General features: G+C 39.8%; 1 protein-coding gene across 1 annotated transcript in view; it reads right to left on the bottom strand.

The window, feature by feature from the left end:
- The window catches only part of mtcl2 (microtubule crosslinking factor 2), a 72,375-nt gene extending 48,818 nt beyond the window's left edge, over window positions 1–23,557 (bottom strand). The window contains exons 1-4 of the mRNA XM_077514873.1: window positions 22,242–23,557; window positions 16,520–16,621; window positions 16,161–16,283; window positions 2,031–2,180 (exon numbers count right to left, since the gene is read on the bottom strand). Of these exons, the coding sequence (XP_077370999.1) occupies window positions 2,031–2,180; window positions 16,161–16,283; window positions 16,520–16,621; window positions 22,242–23,177 (1,311 nt within the window). The 5' untranslated portion in view covers window positions 23,178–23,557. The remainder of the gene's footprint in view (window positions 1–2,030; window positions 2,181–16,160; window positions 16,284–16,519; window positions 16,622–22,241) is intronic.
- Window positions 23,558–26,249: the final 2,692 nt, after the last annotated feature.

The following is a 26,249-nucleotide window of genomic DNA, read 5'->3' as shown; positions in this document are numbered from 1 at the left end:
ATATAGTACAGTGAAATTATGTCAGTAATTTCTTCCATCTATTATCCAGAGTTTAGGTGCTGCCTGGACTGGTTTCTACCAGTTAATCACAGTTACACAAAGTTGTATACAACAAATTAACAAACACACCCGTTTGCAAAAAGTAAGATGCAGATGCCATGGCATACATAATGTATGCTTCTCATCATCTTTAAGTTTTGATATGTCCGATGATACCGCCAGGTCCAGTTGTGTTCAACCTGCTTGACATTTATGGCCAACTAGCTTTCTCATCCACACATTGACTGTCGTTGCAAATTTTTTGACAATCTAAAAATCACACCGGGCAGCCACGGCAACCGCAACCCGTCACGTTTGCCCATCATGTCCCCTTTGCGCTGCCTCACGACCATTCTGTTTTGTCCAAGGCCTGAGATGGGGCTGCTGTGGCCACATGTTAAACATAGCCTTACTTACATAAAGATATCAATAGTAACCAGAGCCAACAGAGACTACCAATCATTACTTCACAAACACCTTCCGAATCACTAGCATGTATCTCTGTGTGTTTTGTCTTTTGGTCACTGTTGCTTTAGGGGATTAAAAATAACACATTTGTTTCTGTACCTGTAATTAAAATCCTCCTTCAGTCTATTCCTAACAGCACTACAACTACCACAACCCATTTCTGATTTGTATTCATACTCCCAAGGTGAGATAGAGATGGAGGGTGAGACATTCCTGTGTGAGTAAGTGCACACACAAAGTTCACTAAATCATATCAGCAATGTGAAGAATTTTCTGCAGGGTTGGCATAGCTCATCACAACAGAGCCAAACATGAAGCCAGGTCAGCAAGTCAGAAAGCTGTCAAATGGCCAGAAAACCTTCAGCAGCCTCGTGTGTGCTGAGAGAAGCACACATCACAACAAACAATTGCTCCTGCACTCAAGGGAAAAGAAAAATCTACTATAGTTAAAGAGTGAGAACACAGACATGCACCAAGCCTTACTTTTTTCCTTTGTAATTAATGGTCGAACATAATAATAATAAAAAACAAAACAAAACATATGTCAAAAGCCAGCCTGGACGTTACAAACAACAGACAAATTGACAACAATCCAAAATAAAAGAAAACATGGCTATTTGCAGCAGACAAAAGACACTTCCATTCAACAGGCCTCCTGAGACATAAAGGCAAAGTGATTCAATCAGCAGGAAAGCCACATTCAAGGGAAGTGTCCACCTACAAGTAAACATGCATTGGGGAATGCAGTATTTTGGTCCACATCATCTATTAACAAAAGATTGGAAGTAGAATTCATTGACTTGTCAAGTACCATCCATGCACCCCACAGCTCTAATTAGTGAAGGAAAAGGACAACAAGGGAGCTTTCTGTCTCCTCTCCAATTGCACAGCTATCGGGCAAACGGTCAATCAATAGTTTGGGAGTAGTGTGATGAAAAACATTGAGGTCCCCCCCCCCCCCAACGTCCACAAACAACCAATTTTATTGAGGGAACACAGGACAGATCCCCTGCCAGCTACCCGGCCAACCATCGACCCGTGACCCACATCAGGTCTTGGGCCAGGTCCAGGACCAGAACTCTGAGAGCCCAACAAACATGAAGGAAAAGAGAGAAAGAAGCTTGAACAGGGTGCTCAGAAGGAGTCCTGCTGAGATGACGCTTTTTAAGCACTGAACACACACAATTTGGTTTTCACTTCACTTAGGGGTCAAATTGTGCCTTTCCTTTTAAATACTGTTTCCAAAGATGTACTTGGTCCCTTGTGTGATATCAAAATGGAAGAAAAGAGGGTCAACAACAATGTGTCCAGTGGCTGACCAAAGGCGTTCTTTTATGCACTTTGGTACTGGTTTACACCAAACCCCAGTTATATTACCCCCCTAGTGTCACATCACACAACATTAACACACAGCTTTTATGTCTTCCATCTTATTGCCTTATAGGTATTGAGCGAAATCCTGCAATCTCTCTTTGATGGCAGTCTGGCTTTGGAAATGACCAATGTGAATAATGGAGTCTTACCTTGTCAATCTCCTGCTGCAGGACCTGTTTGGCTACCTCCAGGTCCTGGAGTCGGACCCTGAGTTCCTCATTCTCCTCCTCCAGACGGGCCCTCTTCCTCTCCCCACTGTCCAGCTGACTGTGGAGACGGATGGACACATCCTTCGCCACCTGTGAGCACGAGGAGATGTACATGAAGGGTTTCACACGTGTGTAATTTTGGGCCTTTTTGTTGGCTGATGTATTGTGACTGTAGATTTGTGACCCTTTTCATTAATAAAAACTGTAGGTTATTGCAATTGAATACAGCTTGTAGGTCTAAAGGAAGAAGAAATATAGACATATTTAAGGCTTATGTTCAATCCTTCAGATTTTAGACCCTTTTTCGTAAGTTTTTTTTTTTTTTTTTTAAGGATTTGAATTCATGATAGGTATGTGAAAATATCAAATTATTAATCCAAATAAGCTCTGTAATGAATATCTTCAACATTTTCCCTCCGGTTAAAACTGTTGCTACATTCAAATAGTCAAACAAATACATAGACTCACTGATGATGCCAGATGAGAAGAGAACCCCCCCCCCCCCACCCCCCACCCCCCCCCCCACACACACACACACACACGCAGTTGGACAGAGAAAATAGAAACACAGTGGAAATACCTCTAGTGTGTGAGGCAGGATGTCTGATGTTCTATGTGACTGAATATCGAATTTAAAGATAACTCAATCAATCAAATTAAAAGCAATAAATATGCACACGAAATGAGAGAACAATATTAGTCCATTTGAATACAACTTTTTGAGCGTAGTCATCAAAAGCAAAAGACGTCAGCCTGCTATGTACTGAAATCCCCACGTATGAAAACATTACTTGCGTACGGATGTGTAAAATTCACTAGCTTTAAATATGAACTTGATAACAATTTTCAGTTTGAGTACCATATACTGAGTGCTCAACATTAATAAGTACGTCTCCAAAAGGCAACTAAAGTTTTAAAATCCGTACTGAGTGAACGGTATTGCATTGTTTGTTTATTTGTTACAATTAGTTAGAGTCTCACTACGCATGTGCAAAATCTTGGCATGTAACCACAATAAGCAACTGTGTGTTGAATGTACATGTGTATGCCACTGTATGAACGTTTCCAAATCAGTCCAAGTGTGCAGCTGAGTGCCACAATACTCCAATTGACCACCCACACGAAACAATGGTCCCCTGAAGTCCATCACACACAGACCCGTTGTGGGTACACGTCACGCAGGCTTCCACATCGTTCCTTGTGCATGCTTGTGAGTGTTGATCGAGTTTAAAAAGTGACGCTGATCTTGTTGAATTTGAAGGTGAAGCTGAGGTCACTGAGGCCTGCCGCACACTGAAGCATGCGGCCGAACGCCACTGAACTGTTGCGGAGTGCGCAGTTTCTACAACTAATTTTCACAAGTGGCAGAGTGCCAGCAACTAGTTTTGTTGCTATTTGAGTTTAAACTGCAGATGAATGGTGTCACAATTCCACAGGTCGAAAAAACTACAGCAGATAGGGTAGATAGATAGATAGATAGATAGATAGATAGATAGATAGTGTTTTACAACAATACTTAAAGCTACTATATGGAGGATTTCCCCCAAAAATATCTTAACAATAGCCTTTTTATTTGACCATTTATGACTAAAACATATTCTAATTAGTAGATCAACATCTTAGCTGTTCACAGTGGGTACTCCTACAAGCCTCTGGCCAATATTATTTAGGAAGCGTCCGGTCCGAATCCTTCGAATTTCCCGCCCTCTGTCTGCGGGATGTGACATCATGTGCGTCCTCGTCAGTTGTTTCCTGTCGTGCAAAGATGGAACTAGTACAGATTTTCGCTGCCCCAGACACCCGCTTTTACTCCGCGTAAGGCTGCTTAAAAAAATGAAAACAATGTCAAGTGCCACGGAAAAAAAAAAAATCGAAACTTGATAGTGACCGACGCCGGGCAAGAACGAGAGTGAACATCGGTTTGATATTTCAGCGGTGGAGAGAGTTGAGATCGGACTTGGATTAGAAAAGTGATTCACAGCTGGCTTTCTTTCGACTCCAAAAGGTAAGAAGCGAGTATCTTGACATTTAGAAAAAAAATGTGTTGTTTTCAAATAGCAGTAACCTCAAGATCGATCACTTCTCGGTCGTAACTATTGGGGTGAAAGTGAGGTGGACGGCAACATTTAGCGTGAAAGGGGCGGCAAAGTTGAATGTAATAGAACAGAATGACTTTATGAAGAACAGACGTTCCATTCCGCGGCGTTTCAATCACGCTAAATATTGCCTTCATTTTCCACCGTGAAAACAACGTATTGTAGTTACATTATGCTGGCGGAATGTGAACGGTACTACTGAATGGCGATAACATTCACGGCCGTATCACACTAAGCAGTGAATGGGTCTATATGTTTTTCACAATCGTCAATTTCCCATACGCACAATGACACTAGCCTGGGGGCGACAAATTAATAATGACTTGAATCAGGTTGACGTCCGTCGAGCGGGGTGACTACAATATGGGACTGCATATTGACGTCGTTTCAAAATTGACGTAATTTACACATAGTTTTGGAGTACAGCACAGAACTGGACTTCGACCGACAAAAACAATATGATCTGCACGTCCTGTGGACATCAATTTCATCAATTCATTCCGTCAAGTGGCCAGCTTTGTATAACATTCTAAAACTTCTTACCTCTGAAAACATACTTTAATTGGATATGAAGAGCCCAGTCTTCAGTAATGAGGTCGTGCACGTACGAGTGCGCGCAGCGTGTATGAGCGTGCAGTTTGTTTTCGGCCACAGGTGGCAGTAGTGATTTGAAATTTGAAATCTTCCATATAGCTGCTTTAACCATAATTATAATTTCATATGTACCTTTAGCTAAAAAGTAAAACGTGGAGAGTCTCTGCCACCATCAAGCTTTACCAATACAGTATCGCACAGTCATGGTTTGGCACACGCGCAGACATCTATTTGTGGATTTGTACTTATTAATTAATTTATTTATTTTTGTGTGTAGGGGTCTTTTTTGAAGATTTTCTTTCAATGCATTTACAATGGATATCAATTACATATCTTTTTGTATTTGTGGGTTGGCCCAGTCCCCTTGCCCCTCCCCGCGAATAGTAGGGGTCCACTGTATACAGTTTTTTTTTTTTTTTAGAAAATAGTAAATGTCAGAAAGAAGTAGCCAGAGAGGCGTGATGTACAGAATGTCTTTGAACCTTGCATTCAACGTGTCAAAGCACGGGAATAACACAAAAAGAAAACAGATGTACTGTAAGTTGATGCATACCAACTATGGAGAAAAAGTAATATAGAGAAGAACGAAATAAGGATGCAGCACTTAATGTTCCTGTAAAAGTGGCTCGCTGTACTGTTTGTATCATACAGGACTGTGCCCAAAAAATCAATACGGCAATACATCGTTCTGGGTCTGATTACAATGCACGTATCGATACGCAGGCGTCAGAATCGATATTGCTCGTTAACTTTAAATAGGCAAGGTTGCTTTCGAGCGGCTTGCATTGGACTTAACAAGCAGTCTTTGAAGTCAATTGCCATCAATTAGTGCGCATGTACAAGTAGCATGAGGGCAGCAGATGAACGGAGTGGGGGAGCAGACGAAAGGGACATGAGCCTTGGTTGTTTAGTTGCATTGTAGCCTACTTATTTAAAAAAAAAAAAAGAAAAAAAAAAGAAAAAAAAAAAGTGGACACTGTTTTAAAAATAGCCCATCAGTGATTGGATACTGTGTCTTGCTAAGAAAAATTAAAACTTAACATGGTACATGTTTCTAAATGTACAAATTTTTCTATATTTTGTTTAAAACCAAAATAGAATGTGTTACATGAAATAAATGCTGTTATTATTTCCCCAAATATAAGCACATTTTAGAGCTGTAATTTTAATATCCATCCATCCATTTTCTTAACCGCTTACTCATCACAAGGGTCGCGGGGGTGCCGGAGCCTATTCCAGCCAGCTTTGGGCAGTAGGGGGGGGAAACCCTGAACTGGTTGCCAAACAATCGCAGCTGCAATTTTAATACTTTGATATTTTTATTTTTATGTATCACCTTGAAGATCATGTATTGGGATGTATATGTATCGTGACATGTATCGTATCATGAGGTTGTTGGCAATACCCAGCCCTAACATTACAAAGTAAAAAGATATACCGGAAGGCCTCTTCAAGTGTTGCAACCAGGAGTACACAGGCTACTGTATGGTCTCATTAGCTTAGCTGGCTAAGTTTGCTAGCAATAACAGCTGTTCTGTGCTGTGTCGTGAGTAGCCAGTTGGCATTACTGGGGTGTGGCTTAGCGAGGTTTACAGGCTTTTTTTTGCAAACGATTGTTCTCTGTCGGGTTATTCTACAAAGAGAGTGTGTGTGTGTTTGCGTGCACGCGTGTCTCAATGGACATGCATCTGTGCACAGAGTACAACTGAGGGCAGACATGCAGTTACCGATAAGACATGGTGGCATAAATCATTGAGGTCCTTGGTGATGGAGGGGACCTTTTTAAGTTTAATGTAAGGCCAGGCCAAGGTAAATGTCTCTCTTCTGTGATGGATGCATCACTGTGTCTGTGTGTGTGTGTTTGTGTGGATTAAAATTAGTGTTGTTCCGATACCGATACTGGTATCGGCAGAGGTGCCGATACTGCATTAAAACAGTGGTATCGGTATCGGTGACTACTCACAAGTAACATGCCGATACCATTAATTCCAACGCTAATATAGGACTTTGGATGCAGGATCTTGTGTCTTGCTGGTGCACGACATTCACTGGTATGTGACTTCACTGCATGCTGATCTAAGATATCCTATTGCCCCTTGAATGCTCTGAACCAATAGCAAGACAGCTTTTTCATGTTGAGGAAAAAAGAACTTAAGCATCGGTATAGTATCGGTATCGGCCGATACTGCAAAGCTGGGTATTGGTATCGGGGGCCAAAAAACGGTATCGGAACAACACTAATTAAAATACTAAACAAGACTTTCTAATTTTAAAAAGTCATGTGGCTATTAAATTGCGTTTTCCTCATACATCATCATTGAAGAGTACAAGAATAAGTCAGACAACAAATGTCTATAGAAAACTACTCTCTTTTGTGCCTTTTATTATTATCAACTCTTTAAATTATTACAAATGTTATAATGTTTTTTATTACAGTATTTTTGTTCCCTACGATGCAAGACTCAACACTCAACTGAATCAAAACTGAATTAGTAAAGTTCCTAACAACACATGAAGCGAATGTATTATGTACAGTATTTATCAAAATGGTGTGCTTATTGGCCATTCCATTGCCCTATTTTCTTCCTCCTCTCTCCACTTGGAGAATTTTCTCCTTTGTGAGCCACTGAGTGTCTCTAAATGCTGTTTTGTTCCGCGAATGTGATGGAATGTACATCCATTGGAGATCCGCTATAGGATTTAATTAGTATTCACTAAAGCTTCTGGTGAGAGAAGAGCATGTTGGATTTAGTAATTTACTGAGAGAGAGAGAGAGAGAGAGAGAGAGAGAGAGAGAGAGAGAGAGAGAGAGAGAGAGAGAGAGAGAGAGAGAGAGAGAGAGAGAGAGAGAGAGAGAGAGAGAGAGAGAGAGAGACTCAGACTTCTTTTGTCATTCTGTTTTCCTTTCCCTCTTGACTTCAGCCAATCGCACACGCACGCACGCCACAGGGCAAACAGCTTTATCGGTCAACAAATGGTACCTTGTAGTCGACACTACACTATGTGGTTGTGAATTGTGTGTGTCCAATAAACAAGAGTCTTGTTCCAATCTCACGCACCAAATGTGTTTGTCTTCTAGCAACTTCTCCTTCTGGTACAACTGTAGGATCTTACATGCTAAGTGCTAAGTGTGTGCATGCGTGTGTGTGCATGCGTGTGTGTGCATGTGTTGTTGGAATTAGGTTGTTTTTTTTGTTTGTTTTTTTTTATCTTGGGGGATGGCAAAGGAAAAGGATAGGATCTTAGGATGTAAGAAAAAAAAAAGTGGCTTGAAGCTTTAATGCGTTGCAGGGAGGAAAATTGATTGAACTGACAAAAACCCCCCATCAACATTCTACCACAAAAAGCCAAGAAGTCTTAAGTGTAGGCCTCGCCCTGAAAAAATGATGAAACATTAATGATCCATGTGAAATAATGACAGCTTGGAGGATGAAGTGGGATATTTTGGGTTTTTGATGGTCTGACGGTGTAGATATTTTCCCTTGGTTTCTGTTGGTGTACCTCTGTTTCCAGCATGAGCCGCATATTGCATCATTGTTGTTTTTGTGCTATAAATAATATAAAGTTGTTTGTCGTTCAAACCGCAACTAGCTTTTCACGCCAATGTTTTTTTTTGTTTTTTTTATGAAAACGATGTGAGCCACCCTTATTTTCTTTCCATATCTTTCAACATCTCTTCCAAATGCAGTGTACAGTGGTACTAAATAACATAAACATGCAAAATTTGATACAAAATAAAAAAATTAAAAAAAATGCCGTACAAACATTCCCTGTACAAATAATAATAATAAAAAAAATGATATAGTACATTATTTTCATGGTCACATCACACCTTTTGCCAGTTGCACAGTTAGCGAACAATTCATGAAGCCCAATCATTACATCATAATAACACTACAAGCCAACTACGACTACAAAATCACTTCTTATTGGTAAATACATTTGTCGATAAAGCTGATTATCATTTAAAACTCCCTGCACAATTCATTCAGGTGGAACACTTTGACCTTGGAACTGATCATTTCTCTCTGTAATTCCTTCCAATGGGAAAAATATTTAAAAGTTACACCTGCCATTAAAGGGATACTTTACTTATTTAGCCATTTTTGGCAGTCAAACGTTAATATTTTGCCTATAATAAATTTGATATTTTCATTATTTTTCACGTACAATTAGTACCTTTAAAAACACATTTTGCAACTTGCTGTCGATTGAAAATGACATCACAGGGGCTCAGGTAACCAATCACAGCTCACCTGTTTTCTAGTTTTGGTCATGTGACGTTCACAAGCTGAGCTGTGATTGGTAACTAATCACAGTTGACCTGTTTTCTAAGGTTTGGTCATGTGACATTCACAAGCTGAGTTGGTTATCTGAGCCCGTGTGATGTCATTTTCAGTCGACAGCAAGTTGCAAAATGTGTTTTTAAAGGTATTAATTGTACATGAAAAATAATGAAAGTATCAAATTAATTATAGACAAAATATTAACTTTTTATTGCTATAATGGGCAAAATATGTGAAGTATCCCTTTAACATAACACATCAAGGCCAGTGCAATTTAAAATCTGCCCAACATTTGCACACTGGATTTCAATACACAAAAATCGACTGTTGGATTTAAAGGCCGGTTTCATGGGCAATCCTGGTGTTTATGTTCCGTGGTGATGGTAGTTGACCTTTTTGACATCCGCCTAACACAAAGTCCTCTGGACGCCCATTTAGGATGTTACATCATGACTAATTTGCTGCAAGTCTATATATAAAACCATTCTGTGTGAAAGAGAGAGTGAGAGACGCTAGCACGACAGCTGTTCCCGGGACAAGCGCTGATCTATCTATCTTCGGATAGGATGTACAAAGATGACGGAATGTGATGAATCTCACAATTGTGTGCATGCTTTGCTACATCGCAACCTGGTTATGCAATGCCAGTGAAATTCTCTGTACATTAAGTCATAAATTCCTATTTTGAAAGCTGCTAATAGAGGCAATCCAGTATCGACTTGAACCATATTTCCTATTGTCAAGAGTGATGTGAGGTCTGGCACAGATGGTGGCTTTACTTCCTGCATTGCTTAGCATGCACACACCCACAGAGTAAAAACCTAACAGGCTGAGGATGTTCAGATAGAACTTCCTATAATGTATTTATTATTTGTGTCCTATTTTGTTAACCTAACATGCACGAAAATGCACATGCATTGGCACATGTGCATGCAACTAATTACAATGACCATGTATACAGGGATAACCCTGTCCGCGCACGCATGTAAACATGTTATTCAAATGTTTCAGAAACCAGAATTTTGACCGTAACTCAAATATTGACTGCATGTAAACTGAGTCAATTGTTGCAGAGATACACACAAATATAAAATACAGAAGGGAAAATACCAAAGTTTGATCCTGGGAACAGGAATCTATTGCATCATTTCCTAGAGTTTAGAATTAGGTAAATGTAGGTGGCTCATGCTAGCCGTATTTTCAGTCAGATTTGCACCAACATAAAATGGGTTCTTGGTTTAACTCTGAATATACATATTTATTTAATAAATGTATTGTGCAATGCCAGTAATTCTAATTACTATAAAATACAATTAATGAAAATTATATATTAGCAAATTCTACTTTTAATTAAGGTGGTTGTAGTTTGCAGTGCTATAAAAAAAAATGCATTGTGTCTTACTAAAACAACGGCAATGAATACAAATGGTGTTCAATTCTGTCTTGCATTTGTACATAATCTTGTGAGTGGAGAGTGTAAGCAGTAGGGATGCAACAATAACAGCAATATCGTGATATGATGATATTAAAACTGCCACAATATCGTCATCGTCATGTCACAACATTAAAAGCAGCACATCTGTTAAAAAAGTCAGGTTGATTTCCATTTGTGCATTTCTAGCACCCTCTGGTGGCAAGTTTTTTTTTTTAGTGCAGTTTAATTTTTTATAAGGGATGTTTAGGCCCTTCTATGTTTCTATTACCTTTTTTAATATAGCCAACCTCCCTATAATATCGTGATAATTATCGTATTGTGAGCTTCATATCGAGATAATATTGTATTTCCATGATTGGATATCATTACAGTAAGCAGCACACATAATACATACATACACCATAAAAGAGTCTTGCTTTTAGGTTACTGATAAAGTAGATTGCGTTCTCTCCCTTTTTGGCACTAAGTAAGAGGTTTTGCAGTGACCTCCGTTACTGCTGAGCAACAGTCACTAGATTGAAGCTAGCTACATAGCTTTCATGCACTTAACTATATATGGTCAATTCATCCAAAATGGACTTAAAAGGAGAGACAGATTTCTGACACAAACTGTGATGAACCTTAAGCAACAAGGGGGAAAATTACGATATATCCTGCTGCATCCAGCGTCTATATACAACATACTGCATGTGTCCAGATGTGTGCGGCTGTCTGTGGGAATGAGAGCAGTGTGTGAGTAGGACAGGAAATTATGTCAGGCGTCCGCAAGGAGATTCTGTTTTGTTCTGGGAACACACTTGCCAAGTCACATGGCGCCTGACACTCACACACATTATAAAACAGAAATGATGTGTTTAAAAATAACAGTTGCCTGACTAACATCATCTACAATACGTATTATTATCTACAGTATCATGAACGTTTCACACTCTGCTATGTTCAAGAAATGAGCAGTAAGATGGAGAGAGGGTGTGTGTGTGTGTTTGTGTGCGTGCGTGCAAATCAGTGACTCCAACCATAAGTAAGTAGTTAAGCCAATTTGGTAAAGCAGATCAGCCCATTTTTGTAGAGCTCAAGAAGTCAAGGTCTAGTTGTCACACCTAAGCAAAATGCTGACTGGACAACTTTATATGAAGACAGTATTAATTTTATATTGGGAAGCATATCCAACAGGAATGTGAGAGGGAATTCTCCTAAAAGTAAAACACTATGTTATGTCAAAATGGCACCGTGGGCCTCCACCGACTTGCAGTTTGGTGCCCACAGATATGCATAATGATGCGTGACAAATTCAACCAGTAATGGATAGGGATGTAACACTAAGCACAATATCGTGATATTGTGATATTAAAACTGTCACAATATCGTTGTCATTTTCACGATATTTAAATGCAACACATCTGTTAAAAAAGTCAAGTTGATTTCCATTTGTGCAGTTCTAGCACCCTTGGCGGCTAGTTTTTTAGTGCAATTTAATTTTCATTAGGGATGTTTTGCCCCATCTATGTTTAAAATACACTAATTGTCAGATGAAGGGGAACGTAATATGCCTGTGAAGCAAGTCAATATGTGGAGGAACTCAATGTGTGCGTGCATTAACATCATAACATAAAAATAATAATAATAATAATAATAATAATAATAATAAGAAGAAGAAGAAGAAGAAGAAGAATAAAACATAATAATAATATTAAATTGATGTTATGTACAAAAGCACATCATTGTTCTTTTTTTTTAGTATGAGCTAATTTTTTTTTATAATATTGTGACCTTTTTTAAATATCGCCAACCTCCCCACAATATTGCGATAATTATCGTATCGTGAGCTTCATATCGTGATAATATCGTATCGTAACATTTGGATATCGTTACATCCCTAGTAATGGACTGGCTGAAATTGGGCAACTCCCAAAATTCATGATGGCCAACACACCCATGCTCAAAATACGAAGAAAATGCAACTCCTATGTTGAAGGAATTTATGTTAGACTCAAAGAAAAAGTCCATCTGGAGGGTCGTAGCCACTTCTGGAAATATTTACAAATTGGTGGTGGGATTACCTCTCAGTGTCAGGATTGAAATACAGTAAATGCTATGTATGCCTGAAAATGCATCGTAAGGCATCAAGGAGGTTTGGACAAAGAATGGCGGAAGTAATAAAGTATTTTTGAAGAAATAACTTAAAAGAACATATCGTGTACATTGGATGAAAAGTGTAATGGGAAGGAATTCTCCACTATATCAAACACTACATAAGAGAATTCAGAGGCAAAATTATTGAATATTAAATAATTCCTAAATTTTGCTTTACTCCACCAAGGCTTTTGCTCAATGAAGTTTTGTGTGGGAAATGCAGGGATGAAAGGTGCACACTTACCCCGGGTTTACACCGGATGCGGTTGCGGTGCGGTTGCGGTGCGTTCCGGCGACGCAAGCAATTAGATTCCATTCATTCGAATGGTGCAGTTTACACCGCTTGCGGGTGCGTTGCGTGTCGACTGCATCTCAGCTGCGGCGTGCCGCAGCCCTTCCGCAAGGATAGCCTATTTTCTATTTTTGCCGGACGCCGCAGCGGTAGGCCTCCGGCAAATGGCAAGCTAGCACAAAACACATCGAGCGGGACAGGAAGACCGACACAGTTTCAAAATAAATTTCCGGTTACCTTTCAAGATAAAACACTCGCCAGCTCCTATTTCGCAAGCATGCTAGCAAAACGTGACGTGGGCGTAGACGGGCCTGGAGTTAACGTGCGAGGTGCTCATTCACGGTTTAGACACCAGCGAACATGGATGAGGAGAGGTTTATATTGGAGGTAGAAAGCCACAAAATAAAAGTCCACCTCTCTTGCTGCTTCTCTGTTGAGTACAGACTTTCTGTGTGTTTGTCGTTGTTTTTAATGCCACATGATCGCGCGCGGTCACGCGAGACACGGCGGGAAGTGGTCGGCGACGGAGCTGCCGGACCGCAGCTGTGCGGAGTGGTGTGGATTGGCCAAAAAATTGACGCGTCCGGAGCACGCAGTCAAGACGCACCGCACCGCAGCCGCACCGCACACGCAACCGGTGTAAACCCGGGGTTATTCATGCATTATGGGAGTGTTCTAAGGTCCGCCCCTTAATGGAGAATGTTGTAGATTATATGGGAAAATTGTGATCATCCTAAATCACCAAGAGTACCAGTATGTCTTCTTGGAGATGGAACTACAATATCCCATTCAGAGTAATATGTATTTAGAATAAATACATGCCCTAGATTCTGCCTGGATTAATGTGCCTGTATTGCCCATTTATTGTGTAAAATGCTGGACTACTTTTTTGCCTGTCAGGTTTTTTTTTTTTAGGGGTTTGTTAGTTATGTGATTCTGTATATATACAACTTCTGTATATATAAAACTTTAAAAAGAAAGAATAAGTAATTCCTATTCTTGATAGTTTAAATAGTTAAATAGTTAAATAGTTTACCAGCTCATTTTGCAGTAGTGTTGCCAGTTTTCCAGTTACAGCGTCAGCGATGGGAGGCAATAATGTCTGTCTGTAGGCAAATGACAACACTACCTGAAGTGTGAGTACGCGCATGCACACGCAGACACACACCACACCCGCACCCAGACAGACACACATAACACAATGGTGTAACTTAACCCCCGCCAGTGTTTGCCCCTGGCAGCAAGGCGACAATCATTCATGTGTTGTTGAGGGACACACAGCGATGTCATCTCCCACCAGTGTCGTTTTTCACCCATGATGTGTATTTTCTACTGCAGCCAACTGCTTCTTTCCACATGTACATGAATTACTTTTTTATTTTTTTATTTTTTTTACAGGAAAAAAAATCCCACACATCTGTCCATACTCATGTTCTCACATTTTTATGCACTTTCACAGGGTGGGACACCATAACATCTAACCTAACGGCCAATGGAGCCAAATAGAAGACGTTAAATGAACCTTAAGAACGATGGTAAATTGTGAAAAGGGGAATCATACACTGAGAAAGTATTTACCATGGCCACAGTTTTCCAAAAATGTCTGTTTTACTGTTTTGCATGTATGAAAGGCTAAAAAGGTCATACAAAATCATTTTCTTTTTATGGTCATGGTATGAACAAGCCTTCTTTTCTTTCCATAGCATTTTTCAATTTAAACCTTTCCAATTAAAATTCAAGTCAGATCTTGTTTCAAATCAACTCCATTAAAGTCACATAATCCCTCTTGAATTATTTCCCATCTTGTCCGCTTTTCACTTTTTCCCTTCCTCCCTGTTTCATCTGGCACTCTGAGTGGCTCATTTGAATTTTCAAACAGTCACCAGTCGCCCCCCCCCCCCTTTTCTTTTTTTCTCTTCTCTCTCACACACACACACACGCACACACACACACAGGATGTATGCTCATCCCTTCCACTTCCTCTTTCCATCCTTCCTTCTTTCAAGACAACCAGATGGTGAGACAGCAGCTGAGCCGCAGACAGAAAAGGCAAGCGGGCGGGTTGGACGTGATATCACACAAACACACATATAGCCTACACACACACGCACATACGCAAACTATCTCATTGGGTATAACACTTTCTTTGTCCTTAATTTCATGGAAAATGTTGGGGGGAATCTCATGATGTCTATCCACATTCCAGAGACAGACGGACAGAAACACATACAAACAGACACAAACGCATATCGTTGCTCTGTACTGCTAGCAAATTTTGGTCCTCATCTTAGTGTATGGTTTGATTCAATCTATAAATCTGTGCGGATGCATGTGTGTGAATGCCATCGAGGTCAATTTAACAGAAGAGTGTGGTTCACTGTCCCTAAGGCAGCTTGACAATTAAACCAAGTAATTTTAAAGGGGGTTTTGAAGCCTGACCTCACCACAGCTTTAGACTGTGGAAAAACTAGGTCATCCATGACCAAGATTTGAAGAAAATACATTATAGTTTGTGAATAAGTTTTATGTCCCTGGGGTGTTTACTATGTTTGATGAGTTATCAAATCAACAGTCATTGAAGTTTGTATCTTAATTTAATTTAGCCGAACAGTGGTTCTGAGCAACAAGACTTCATTTGGGGAGCAGCTTTTTAGGCTTTGTTTCAACTTTCAACCACACAGTTCATTTTATTCTGTTTGATAACCAATCGTGCATTGTCAAAAAATGTATCGGATAACTTGTATTGCTGATATGAATTGGAACACTACATGATTACATTTAGTTAAGATACCAAAAACTGTGGTAACTTTAGGGTGGAGCTGTCTTTGGTTGAAATGTCACGATAAAGCGATAAAAGGAATGTAATGGGAAGAATGACACATTTCCCCCCCAAAAAACTTAAATAGCCACATCAGTGACAGTCTCATCAAAACACCTAAACACAAAGTGTTCAGCTTCTTCTGTTGTACACTTGAAAAACAGTGAGAGGTAAAAACAAAAACAAAAAAACAAAAACAAAACAAAAAACAGTTTGGGTCAAAAATGGGCCAATTTGACCAAACTTTTGTACAAAACGACTCAAATTTTTGGGTTATTTTGTACAAAACAAACCAATTCTTTGGGTAAAAATGTTACAACTAGTGTAAGTAGAGTGTCTCTATTAACTGTCTATCTGACGTGACATCAAGTATTCAGCTAAATATACAAGGAGAGAGCTTGGAAGCAAACGCTTACTTTGACGTCTTGTTCCAGTGTTCGGATCAGTTCGCCATCCACTTGCCCTGTTTGGGCCACTCGGATGGAGCGCCGCTCAGACTTCCTCAGCCGGTACTGCAAAATGCGGCAGGTCTTGTTCGCCTGTCCAATAAAGACACACTCAGGATCCAAACATATTTCTAACAGAAATTTTCAAAAAGGACTACAATGGCATTTTTTTTTCTTCCTGAAAATCCTTAAAAAACATTCTGCAGCACTCTGATTCATCCCTGTGTTTTCAAACTAAGTAAACAAAAAAAATGCGGTTCAGTGAGAGGCTGAGCTCTCGTTTAGTCATGCCTGCCTGCACACACATAGACACACACGCGCATATATACCTGCTCCAGCTGTTGCCGCAGGTCTTGAAGCTGGTAGACGTCATCCTCCATGTACATGTCCCTCATCTCCAGCATCTCGGATCTCAACTCTTCCATCTCATCCTGAAAACAGAACGGATTCCACGGGAGTGAATCAGCAATCTCTTTTCTACTGCTTAGCTCACAATTGATCTGAGGTGAATGCCAGCTGATTTTGGCAATCAGAGGGCACATACAGACAAAGAACCATTCCCACTCACATTCATACCTACAAGCAATTTAGTATTATGGGTTTACACTACAGGGTACAACTTTTTACTGTGAGGTTGATATATTAACCAAATACTCCATCGTGCAACCATTATCAAATCATTGTAGGAAAACGTTATCAGTCTAAATAAAAAGAAAGCCAAAAAATCAGCCTTCAGGCATGCATAAATAATTTCCATAATCACTGCACGTTAGCTAACATGTCTTTCTCACAATCACCAATTATCAGGATGACTATATGATGACATCAAAAAAGGAAATGTGATGCACTACCACAATTTGTCATATATGAGGTTATTTAAAAGAGAGGTCAAGTCAAAAATAGTATTTACACTAATATGTTCTATGCACCCTTACTATAGTCTACACATGGCATTCTGATTATTATTTGTGTTTGTAGAATACAAATTAAGCAGCAAAATCCACCTGTTTTTATCCATCTTAGGGGGCAGCCATTTTGCCACTTGTTGTTGACTGAAAATTACATTACAGTGCCTAAGGGCTCAAGTAACGACCAATCACGGTACACCTGTTTTCTGGGTTTGGTCGTGACATTTGCAAGCTGAGCCGTTAGAGGATGTGATGTCATTTTCACTCGACAGCAAGGAGCAAAATGGCCACCCTGTGATAGATAAAAATTGGTGGATTTTGCAGCTTAATTTGTATTCTACAAACACAATATTAATCGCAATACCGTACTTAGACTAGAGGGGCCACATGGAACATATTATTGTAAAGATTTTTTTTTTACTTAACTTCCATGTCCTGTGTTAGAATTGTTTTTCTTTTTTTAAATCACAGAATAGTATGTAAGGTCTTGTATTGATCTTCGGTCCTTCCACTTACAAGGAAGGAGGTGAAAGGTCAGTGAAACTTTATTGGATTCTCTTTGTGAGTACTCTTACAGTCCCTGTAGGGAAATGTAATCTTTGCAAGAGCAATAATGAGGAAAGCAAAGGAGATTCCTCCGCTGGAAACTGGATACAAAATAAAATGTGACAGAGGGTGGACAAGGCGCATACAGTATGATGATGATTCAAAATTCTTGTACATAATACAGTGCTTCTCAAATAGGGAGGTGTGGAGTGATGCCGGGAGGTGGGGTGGCCATGAAACAAACAAACGAGAAAAAAAGTTAATAAAGCTATTCTTTGTTGTGAGTTGATCTATATTTTTTTCATTTTGTTCTTTAATGTTAATAAGGATACAGTGTTATACTTTTATAGAAAATGTATTTGATGTTGTGGCTTCTTCCTGGGTGGGGCGTGAAAGAAAATAATTGACAAGCAGTGACATAATAGGAAATTAATTTATTCATTTCAGTGGAGGGGCATAAATCATATCAGGTCACTGTGTTTAAAATTGCGTGCCTGGCTCCAACAGAGATTGTATCGCTTGTGTTTGTGGGACACCGTTAAGCAAGTAGAGTGATTACCAGAGTGTGTGTGAAGCCAAAAAAAAGGATGATTGGCTGCAGTAGTAATAGTGCTGTCATCATTTACTACACTGGAAAATGTGGGTCAGCGGCTACTGCTTAAATTCAACCATGGCAACAAAAGACTGTGCTTGCGTGTGTGTATATAATAAGATGTAAAGGTAGGCCAGCTGGCGACTATATAAATAAAGATGACTTGACTTGACTTGACTTGACTTGACTTGACAGGGTGTGTCTGTCTGCACTCTGCACTTTGGAATATAAACAATGAGGTTGAGGGAAGATAGGTCACTAATAAATTGTCATATGCAGATGTCAGATACCTTTGATTCAAGGGAAACACATTTGATCTGAAAGGAGCCTGGGGGTGGCTAACTAACTACTGGAGCAAAGTGGAGACGTGAAGTTCGATACTGCTGTATCCAAATCTAAGGCACAGTATGGTAAACTAATGTTAACATTGGTGTTTTAATTGTACAGTACTGTACTGTCATTATTTATTAGCCTTGTATCCTCAATATTTAAAAGGCTCAGACTTTTTCAAAGTGCTGCATATCTAAAACTAGAGAGAGGAGTAAGTCACTATCATATAAAGTAAATAATTTAACCCAGGAATATAAAGCATAACAACTAACTTCCTTGCAGGAGGTTGCTATTGAGAGAAGACAGTAGCGCAACACATTTGTAAAGAACAGAGAGAAAGAAGTGAATTAAAGGCGAAAACAGGAAATAGTAGGCCGAAAAGGCAGGAAAGGTGGGGAACAGGAAGGATAAACGGTAACGGAAAGGGTAAAAGGTGGGGAAAACGGAGCATGAAACACGTGCAGACAGTAAGGCGGAGAAAACACGACTGCAGAGGACGAAGATGTGAGGTCACGGAACTGGGGAATCACAAGTTAATGTGCTGAGAGAGAAATGCTCCACTGACCCGCTTTTCACAGCTAACTAGGAAGAACAACAGGGATGAGGTTTTCTCAGTCATGTGATCAGCGAGCAAGTCAGGAGGAGGAAATGAACCAATCAAAGACCAGAGTTAACAGACTGAGCTGAGCAACATTTGGTCTGATAATTGTCCTGCTGGTACACAGTAAACAAACAGTAGGGGAGGGAAACAATATTTTTGTCTCATTAAGTCATGCCTGTGGAGCAGGGTTGCGTGTGCTTAATCTTCAAGTATTTATAGACACTTTTTAATACTGTTTCAAACCCAGAGGGGAAACATTATTTGCATATGCATTACACTGCAAAAAGGACCAGCACCAATTCACGATCAAGTAAGCGGGGGACATAGTGGCATTTGACAGGAAAATGATGTTTATTGTGGAAAAATGTAGAACTAAAAAAAGACAATTTAGGTTTTCTTTGTTGTGTGTTTGTTTTTTAACTTTCATCATGCCACTTTTTGAGAAGGATCTTTGCAACAAAAATGTTTAAGAGGGGCAGGTGAGGATGATGTTAATATGTATTGTCATTATGTTATATATCCTGAGATTTACTTTTATAATTGAATTTACCATATTTAATGGCATCTATAAATAAACAGGACTATGTTTATCATGGGAGAGCAATGCAAGTCTGATTTACTTCTATCCAAGTCCCCTGTATGTGGTTTTCATGCTCTGTTCATTTGCACCAAGCAGGTGTTCCGCACAGCTGCAACAACAGCTGCCATTTGGCTTTTTGGGGGGATGGGGTGGCTACTGTAATCACATATGCATTCCAAGATCGAGGATGGCTTTTAGAAAGCTGAGCAACCATTAATTCTTTTGCAAGAATGGAAATAAAATTCTGCTATGGATAACTTATGGCAGTTAAAAGCCATGTACATCCATCCATCCATTTTCTTAACCGCTTACTCCTAACAAGGGTCATGGGGGTGCTGGAGCCTATCCCAGCTGGCTTCGGGCAGCAGGCGGGGTAAACCCTGAACTGGTTGCCAGCCAATCGCAGGCCATGTGCATGTTTTAGATTAATAAATCTGTTGCTGAACTTGCTCGTGTATAATTTTCAAGATAATTTCAACTATATCATAGTAATTTGTAGGGGTGTTAAAAAAAAATCGATTCGGCGATATATCGCGATACTACATCGCGCGATTCTCGGATCGATTCAATAAAAAAAAAAATCGATTTTTTTTTTTTTTTTTTTTTTTTTTTTCTTAAGAGCTCAGAATTGTTCATTCGGTAGTCTTACCGATTCAACGTCTTATCATCATTGACTTTTTTTTTTTTTGTGTGTGTGTGTGAATCGATTTTTAAACTTCCATTTTTAATGGAAAAATATTCAACAAAACGTCTGACTTCGGGTTAGGATTCAAACCTTGAGCATGGAAGAATGTTATATGAACGGAACATTAAGCCTTAATATTTTATTTTAATGCTGTTCAAACATGAAACAGATTACAACCTCTATAAGACTGAAATTTCAGATAAATAAATAATACATTTTCATATAAATCTTACACTCTACAAGCTTACTGATTAGTATTTTCTAAATTTGAATGAAAAAAAATCGCAACAATCGACTTATAAATTCGTATCGGGCTTAATCGGTATCGAATCGAATCGTGACCTGTGAATCGTGATACGAATCGAATCGTCAGGTACTAGGCAATTCACACCCCTAGTAATTTGCATCAATTAACCAAATATTTATTATTATTTCTAAATGGATTAAAAGAGATATCTATGTATGAGATGTATGAGATCTCTATGGACTAATTATCCCTGGAGTGGTTAGCGTGGGTCCACATAGATGTAGCTGAAGTTCTATATGATATGTTACTTCTTTCGACAGAAAACTAGAGTTGAGACTAAATCAACGGTATAGAATCCAGTGACGGGAGGTTTGGCATCGCAAATCCCAGCTCCGATAGTCTGAGAGCTGTCGAAGTGTCCTTGGGCAAGACACTGAACCCTAATTTGCTCCCAGTGGGCCTTGCATCAGCTTGCATGGCATGGCAGTAGCCGCCAATTGGTGTATGAATCTGTATGTGAATGGGTCAACATGAGCGTCTTAGAAGCGCTATGGGCACTGTAATGGTGCAGTCAAAGACCTATGCAATCCGTTTACGATTTAAGTAAGAGAATTATTATTCTGACAATCCCAATTTGGCATGGTTTAAAAGCTATGAATATGATGCATTGAAAACTAAATGACTTAGCATACATTCTACAAGAGAAATCAACCACTCTCTCTCCCATTAGATTCAAAATTAAAACGGTAACATATTAGCACTGTTGCCATGCCATTACATCTGTGGCTGAGTCAATCACCTTCCCCAATCAGACACAGCAGAATCATTGTTGTGTCTCAACTTTTGAACTTTGATCAAATGAGGAGACCACTGCAAAGTACTGATGTTGGATTTTTAGCATTGTTGATGTCTGGTAACTTGGGACAGCTGTTGAATGAGACTGCACAAAAGCATGAAGCCTTTAAAATGTTATTATAGTATGAGGAAATTTTATTTGAAATTTGATGTGTGATTTAATATCCAAAGCTGATGAAATAACAGAATCGAATGGAAATTAAGATGTGGGGGAAATCCCTACTTTTGAAGGCCAACAGATTATAAATGCTCTTCAGTCTGGGTACTTTATGGTATGCGTAGCAGCTCCATTTCTGCAAGATTTGCTCATGTGCTACGACTCAGACTTGTAGTCATTAGCTTTGGGTTGCATCCAAACAGAAGAACTTGCATGTCTGAGTCAATTGTACCGTAAACCAGAAAAGCACATTAGAGAGATTCCCGGAAAAAGCCAGAGTAGCTTTCTTGGGTCCTTAGTCACATAAAGGCCAATAATATTAAATGGACAGTGTTATGACATTAATGGGCACTAATATCTCAAGGACCACCCTTGTATGGGTCAGGCTCAGTGATAATGGCAATTATTCTAATTAGTATGCTGCATGCAATCAACATTTGTGCTCATCTCTTTAAAACGATCACGTGAAAAAAATATACCTGGGCAGCACATTAAGCAACCCCCAAATCCAGAAACAAACAAACAAATTAAAATAGAATATGGGACTTACTTTCAAGTAATCATTCTCAGATCTGAGCTCCTCGATTTCCCTCACAAACTCCTCGTGCATACCGTCCACAAACTCCTCAGTGAGGTCAGAGAAGGCCAGAGATGTGCTGGCTGGCATCCGGCTGTCCACCGAGGTGGCCGAGCGTTCCTCAGCCGGAGACGCGCTCTCCTCGCCGGCTTCAACACCAATGGACAGTCGGTCCTGATCGCACCTCTCCGTGGAGGTTTTAGCAGCGGCTAATTGTTGGCTAGTTCCATTCTCCAGCGGGTTATCCCCGTCCAGCCCGCCGCCTCGGCTGCTTCTCGATTCGCTGTCACTGCTTGGGGCGTCTGTTGAGAGTTTGTTCTCCTCGGAGGCGCAGTCAGACAATTCGGAGCTGCTGTCGGTGGTGGAAAGCTTCCCAGGGGCGCAACCGGAATCCTTGGACAAGTCGTCCGATCCAATGCTGGCGTCCGACACCCTCCTCCGTGCACCGCTGCTACTTTTAGCCATCTTGGCGGCCGAGTTTTTGGATGACGCGTTGGCTGAGGAAGCGGACGGCTTGCCCGCCGATTTCACACCACTTTTATCGGCTTTGCCGTCTTTTCCACTTAGACCTCCTATGGGGCTCCGCCTTGAAATGCGGCTTCCCAGGTGGATGGCTCCCGGCTTCACGCTCAGACTAGGGGCTCCGATACCACCACGGATCTTCGTGAGGGACCACCCGGGGACATCCTTGGGTCTGGCCGGTGACGGAGCGCGATTGATTTTCTTCTTCCCACCCTGTGCTAATAGTATAGCAGGCAGCTCCGCGTGCTGCGTCTGCCCGCTGTCCAAGCTCTCTCTCCCGCCTCCGCTTTCCATCTTCTGCCGGAGATGGAGTCTCCGTTCCTTAGGCGAGGCGAAGGAGAGGTGAGCCGGGCTGTTGTGGACATCAACCTCCTTTGACTTTGTCATTCATTCCGTTTGAAGCAAACCAGGAAAACAGAAATGAAAGCTGCTGTTGTAGGGTTGTTTTCCACCGTGGGAGGCAGAAGTTCAACTGAAATGAATAAACAACAGCGCGCAGACAAAAGGATCGAGATCCTCTCTCTCTGGCTACAATGAAAAGCTCACGCGGTGAAGCGATACAGAAAAATGCATGCGATAAGACCAGATGATAAACAAAGTGCGCTCTTCAATGTGTTTAGTAGCCTAATGTTTAAAATTATCCCAAGATATTACATTTATATAAAAAAAAAAAAATGCATTTCCTATTCAAACTGCAGCGGTTGTCCTACGGCTTCTGCCTTCCAGGACGAGTTGTGCGTGAAGAGTCGGAGGCGGAGAAGTCGCCTTCTCTCCCCGCCCACATAACAGGACGTACCGCAGGAGGGAAATACGCTTCTACCACAACAATGTGTAAGGTCGGAAAAAAAAAAAAAAAACATAAATGTACGTCGTTTATTTAAGAAAAACACAATTCAACACAAAAACGAAACAAATTCAACCGTTAAATTGTTGCTCATGAGTAATCATGACTATCCCATCCAAATGAACAAATTCTTGTTATTTGGACTTTGACAAATATAAAACTAAAATTAAAAATTAAAATAAAACTTATAATTGACATTAACTTGCATGTATTATTTTTTGCATAATAATAATAATAATAATAATAATAATAATGAGAGAGAGAGAGAGAGAGAGAGAGAGAGAGAGAGAGAGAGAGAGAGAGAGAGAAGAAATAAAAGTTACTGTTAATTTGTTTAAAAAAAAAAAAAAAAAAAGAAAACATAAAATACATAGACAAGGATGCACAGCTAACATACGGTGTACCCAAGATAAAACTCAACAAAAGTTACGCAACTACATTAGTGGTCATCATCGCAGCGGTAGGTAATCCCTTTCCATTAGAAATGCATTTACAATACTTTCTATGGTAGTGTAACGAGGACAACTCATTGGACATTTCTGCAGCTCTCTTTCGCCACCTGCAGACGATTATGTGACTATACACAAAGATTGAGAGAGAGACAGAGACAGAGACAGAGAGAGAGAGAAGGATGGACAGATGGAGATAGATAAGGTCATTTGATAATATTTATCATTTACTGTATTTATTATTTACAACTTACGTACAATACGGCATTTACTTATCTAATTAAATTTATGTTATTTAAGCAACATTATGCATCATTTAGTTGATCAAACAGAACTTTCCCATAATTAATTCAACTGCTTTCTGTTGTAAGAGGTGAGCATGTCACCAGACACCAAGCACCAAGTTCATGCGATAACAGTAAAGTGAACTTCTAGTTGACAGACTTGCTCCAGCAGTCATTCCAATAGTGATAAACTAATCAAAGATAGAAAAGCGGTCAGTGGGTCTAGTTTTGTTTATATAACTATCATTGATGACACCAACTAAAGTATTGTGACAGACCATTCAATCAACAGATCAACATCTACTTTATTTTTTATTTGATTTGATTTGATTTGATTTGCACATCCAACACTTGGCGCAAACTGAGATGGGGAAAAAAAATTGAATGACAATTTATATAATGTCTATGAGCTACAATAACACAATACTTGTAAAATTTTACACCAGGCATCTGTCATACTCGGGGCTGGGGTTTTTTTTTTTGGGGGGGGGGGGGGTATTTGCACCGTACCTTCCTCTCTTACATCAATGCAATTTCCACAACTTGCCAGTTGGAATAAAGATCCTCTCTCAATTCTTTGTCTTGTTTTAGACATGAAGGTTTTTTTTGTCAATAATAAAAGTGATGAGTTAATAGTAATACTGTACGATTTATCCTGCTTGTTTACTTATCCCAATGTGATTGTGACTGTCAGGTAAACACTACAGAACTACGTATTTTCTTATTGTGGGTCTTGAAATGAAATGAGAAATATGTGCCAATTACAGTAATGCTCCAATGTTTCTCAAGCTGGGGTGCACATTAATAGAGCGTGATCTTAACAGGTGGCAACTTTAGGAGCCAAACTGTTAAGGGCAACAATTAATAGTTCAGGTTTCGTTGCTGAAGCAAGGTGTATTTGCAGTCAAGCAATCATGCAGTTCACTTCTCTCATCAGTCCAAGAACTCATTATATGAATGTTTATCAGTCATAAGTAGAAGAGCTGGACCTCATTGTACTGCATAATTTTATTCCTTTTAGTTTTTGATTGTGTATGACTCTATACACACTCCAGTACTTTGGCTCAACAAAAATAGTCTGCCATTATCCATGAATGGTGACTAATTATTATGTGTGGTGGGTGTAAACATTACTAAATAAGAGGACCACTTAATTTTCAGTGTGTTTTGCTGAGAGGGAAAAAAAGAATACAAGTAATTCTGAAACGTTCAATTTTGTTGTGTTGGCGATGAAAATGAACTGCATCAGCAGTGCTGTTGCTGCTGCCACAATGCTGTATATTCAAGCAACAAAAAGAAATAGCTGAATACACTTTTTCATCCCTCATCACCATAATGTGTTTTTATCTTTGAACATATTTTTCTGTAACCTTTATTTATAAAGTCTGACCTATGAATCTGTTCTTAATTGATTCTCGTTTTTTGCTCTCTCTCTCTCTCTCTCTCTCTCTCTCTCTCTCTCTCTCTCTCTCTCTCTCTCTCTCTCTCTCTCTCTCTCTCTCTCTCTCTCTCTCTCTCTCTCTCTCTCTCTCTCTGTCTTTGAAGATGATTATTACTGAATACTTTCAGCCACATGCGTTCATATGACCATTTCAGGACTTTGCATGTAGGCTACTATTAAAGAGGCATTGCAGTTTGGCACTTTCTTTATTCACGACAACTACCAGTACTTCTGGCCTAAAGCGTAACTGTAGTCTCAGTGTCAAGCTCGTACACGGTGCACGTGCGAGTATGTGCACTCAAACAAACTCTTTGTGGTTGGTTTGTTCTCTTTGGATTTTCTCCACACTCAATTGTCCCTCAGTGTTGCATTGCCTCGTGGCAATTTACAACTTTTATGTATTAATTATTTATGCATATTAAAATAATATAATAATTTTTC

The sequence above is a fragment of the Festucalex cinctus genome, chromosome 2 (assembly GCF_051991245.1).
Source record: "Festucalex cinctus isolate MCC-2025b chromosome 2, RoL_Fcin_1.0, whole genome shotgun sequence".
Lineage (NCBI taxonomy): Eukaryota > Metazoa > Chordata > Actinopteri > Syngnathiformes > Syngnathidae > Festucalex > Festucalex cinctus.
This window is presented reverse-complemented; position numbering and strand designations above follow the sequence as displayed.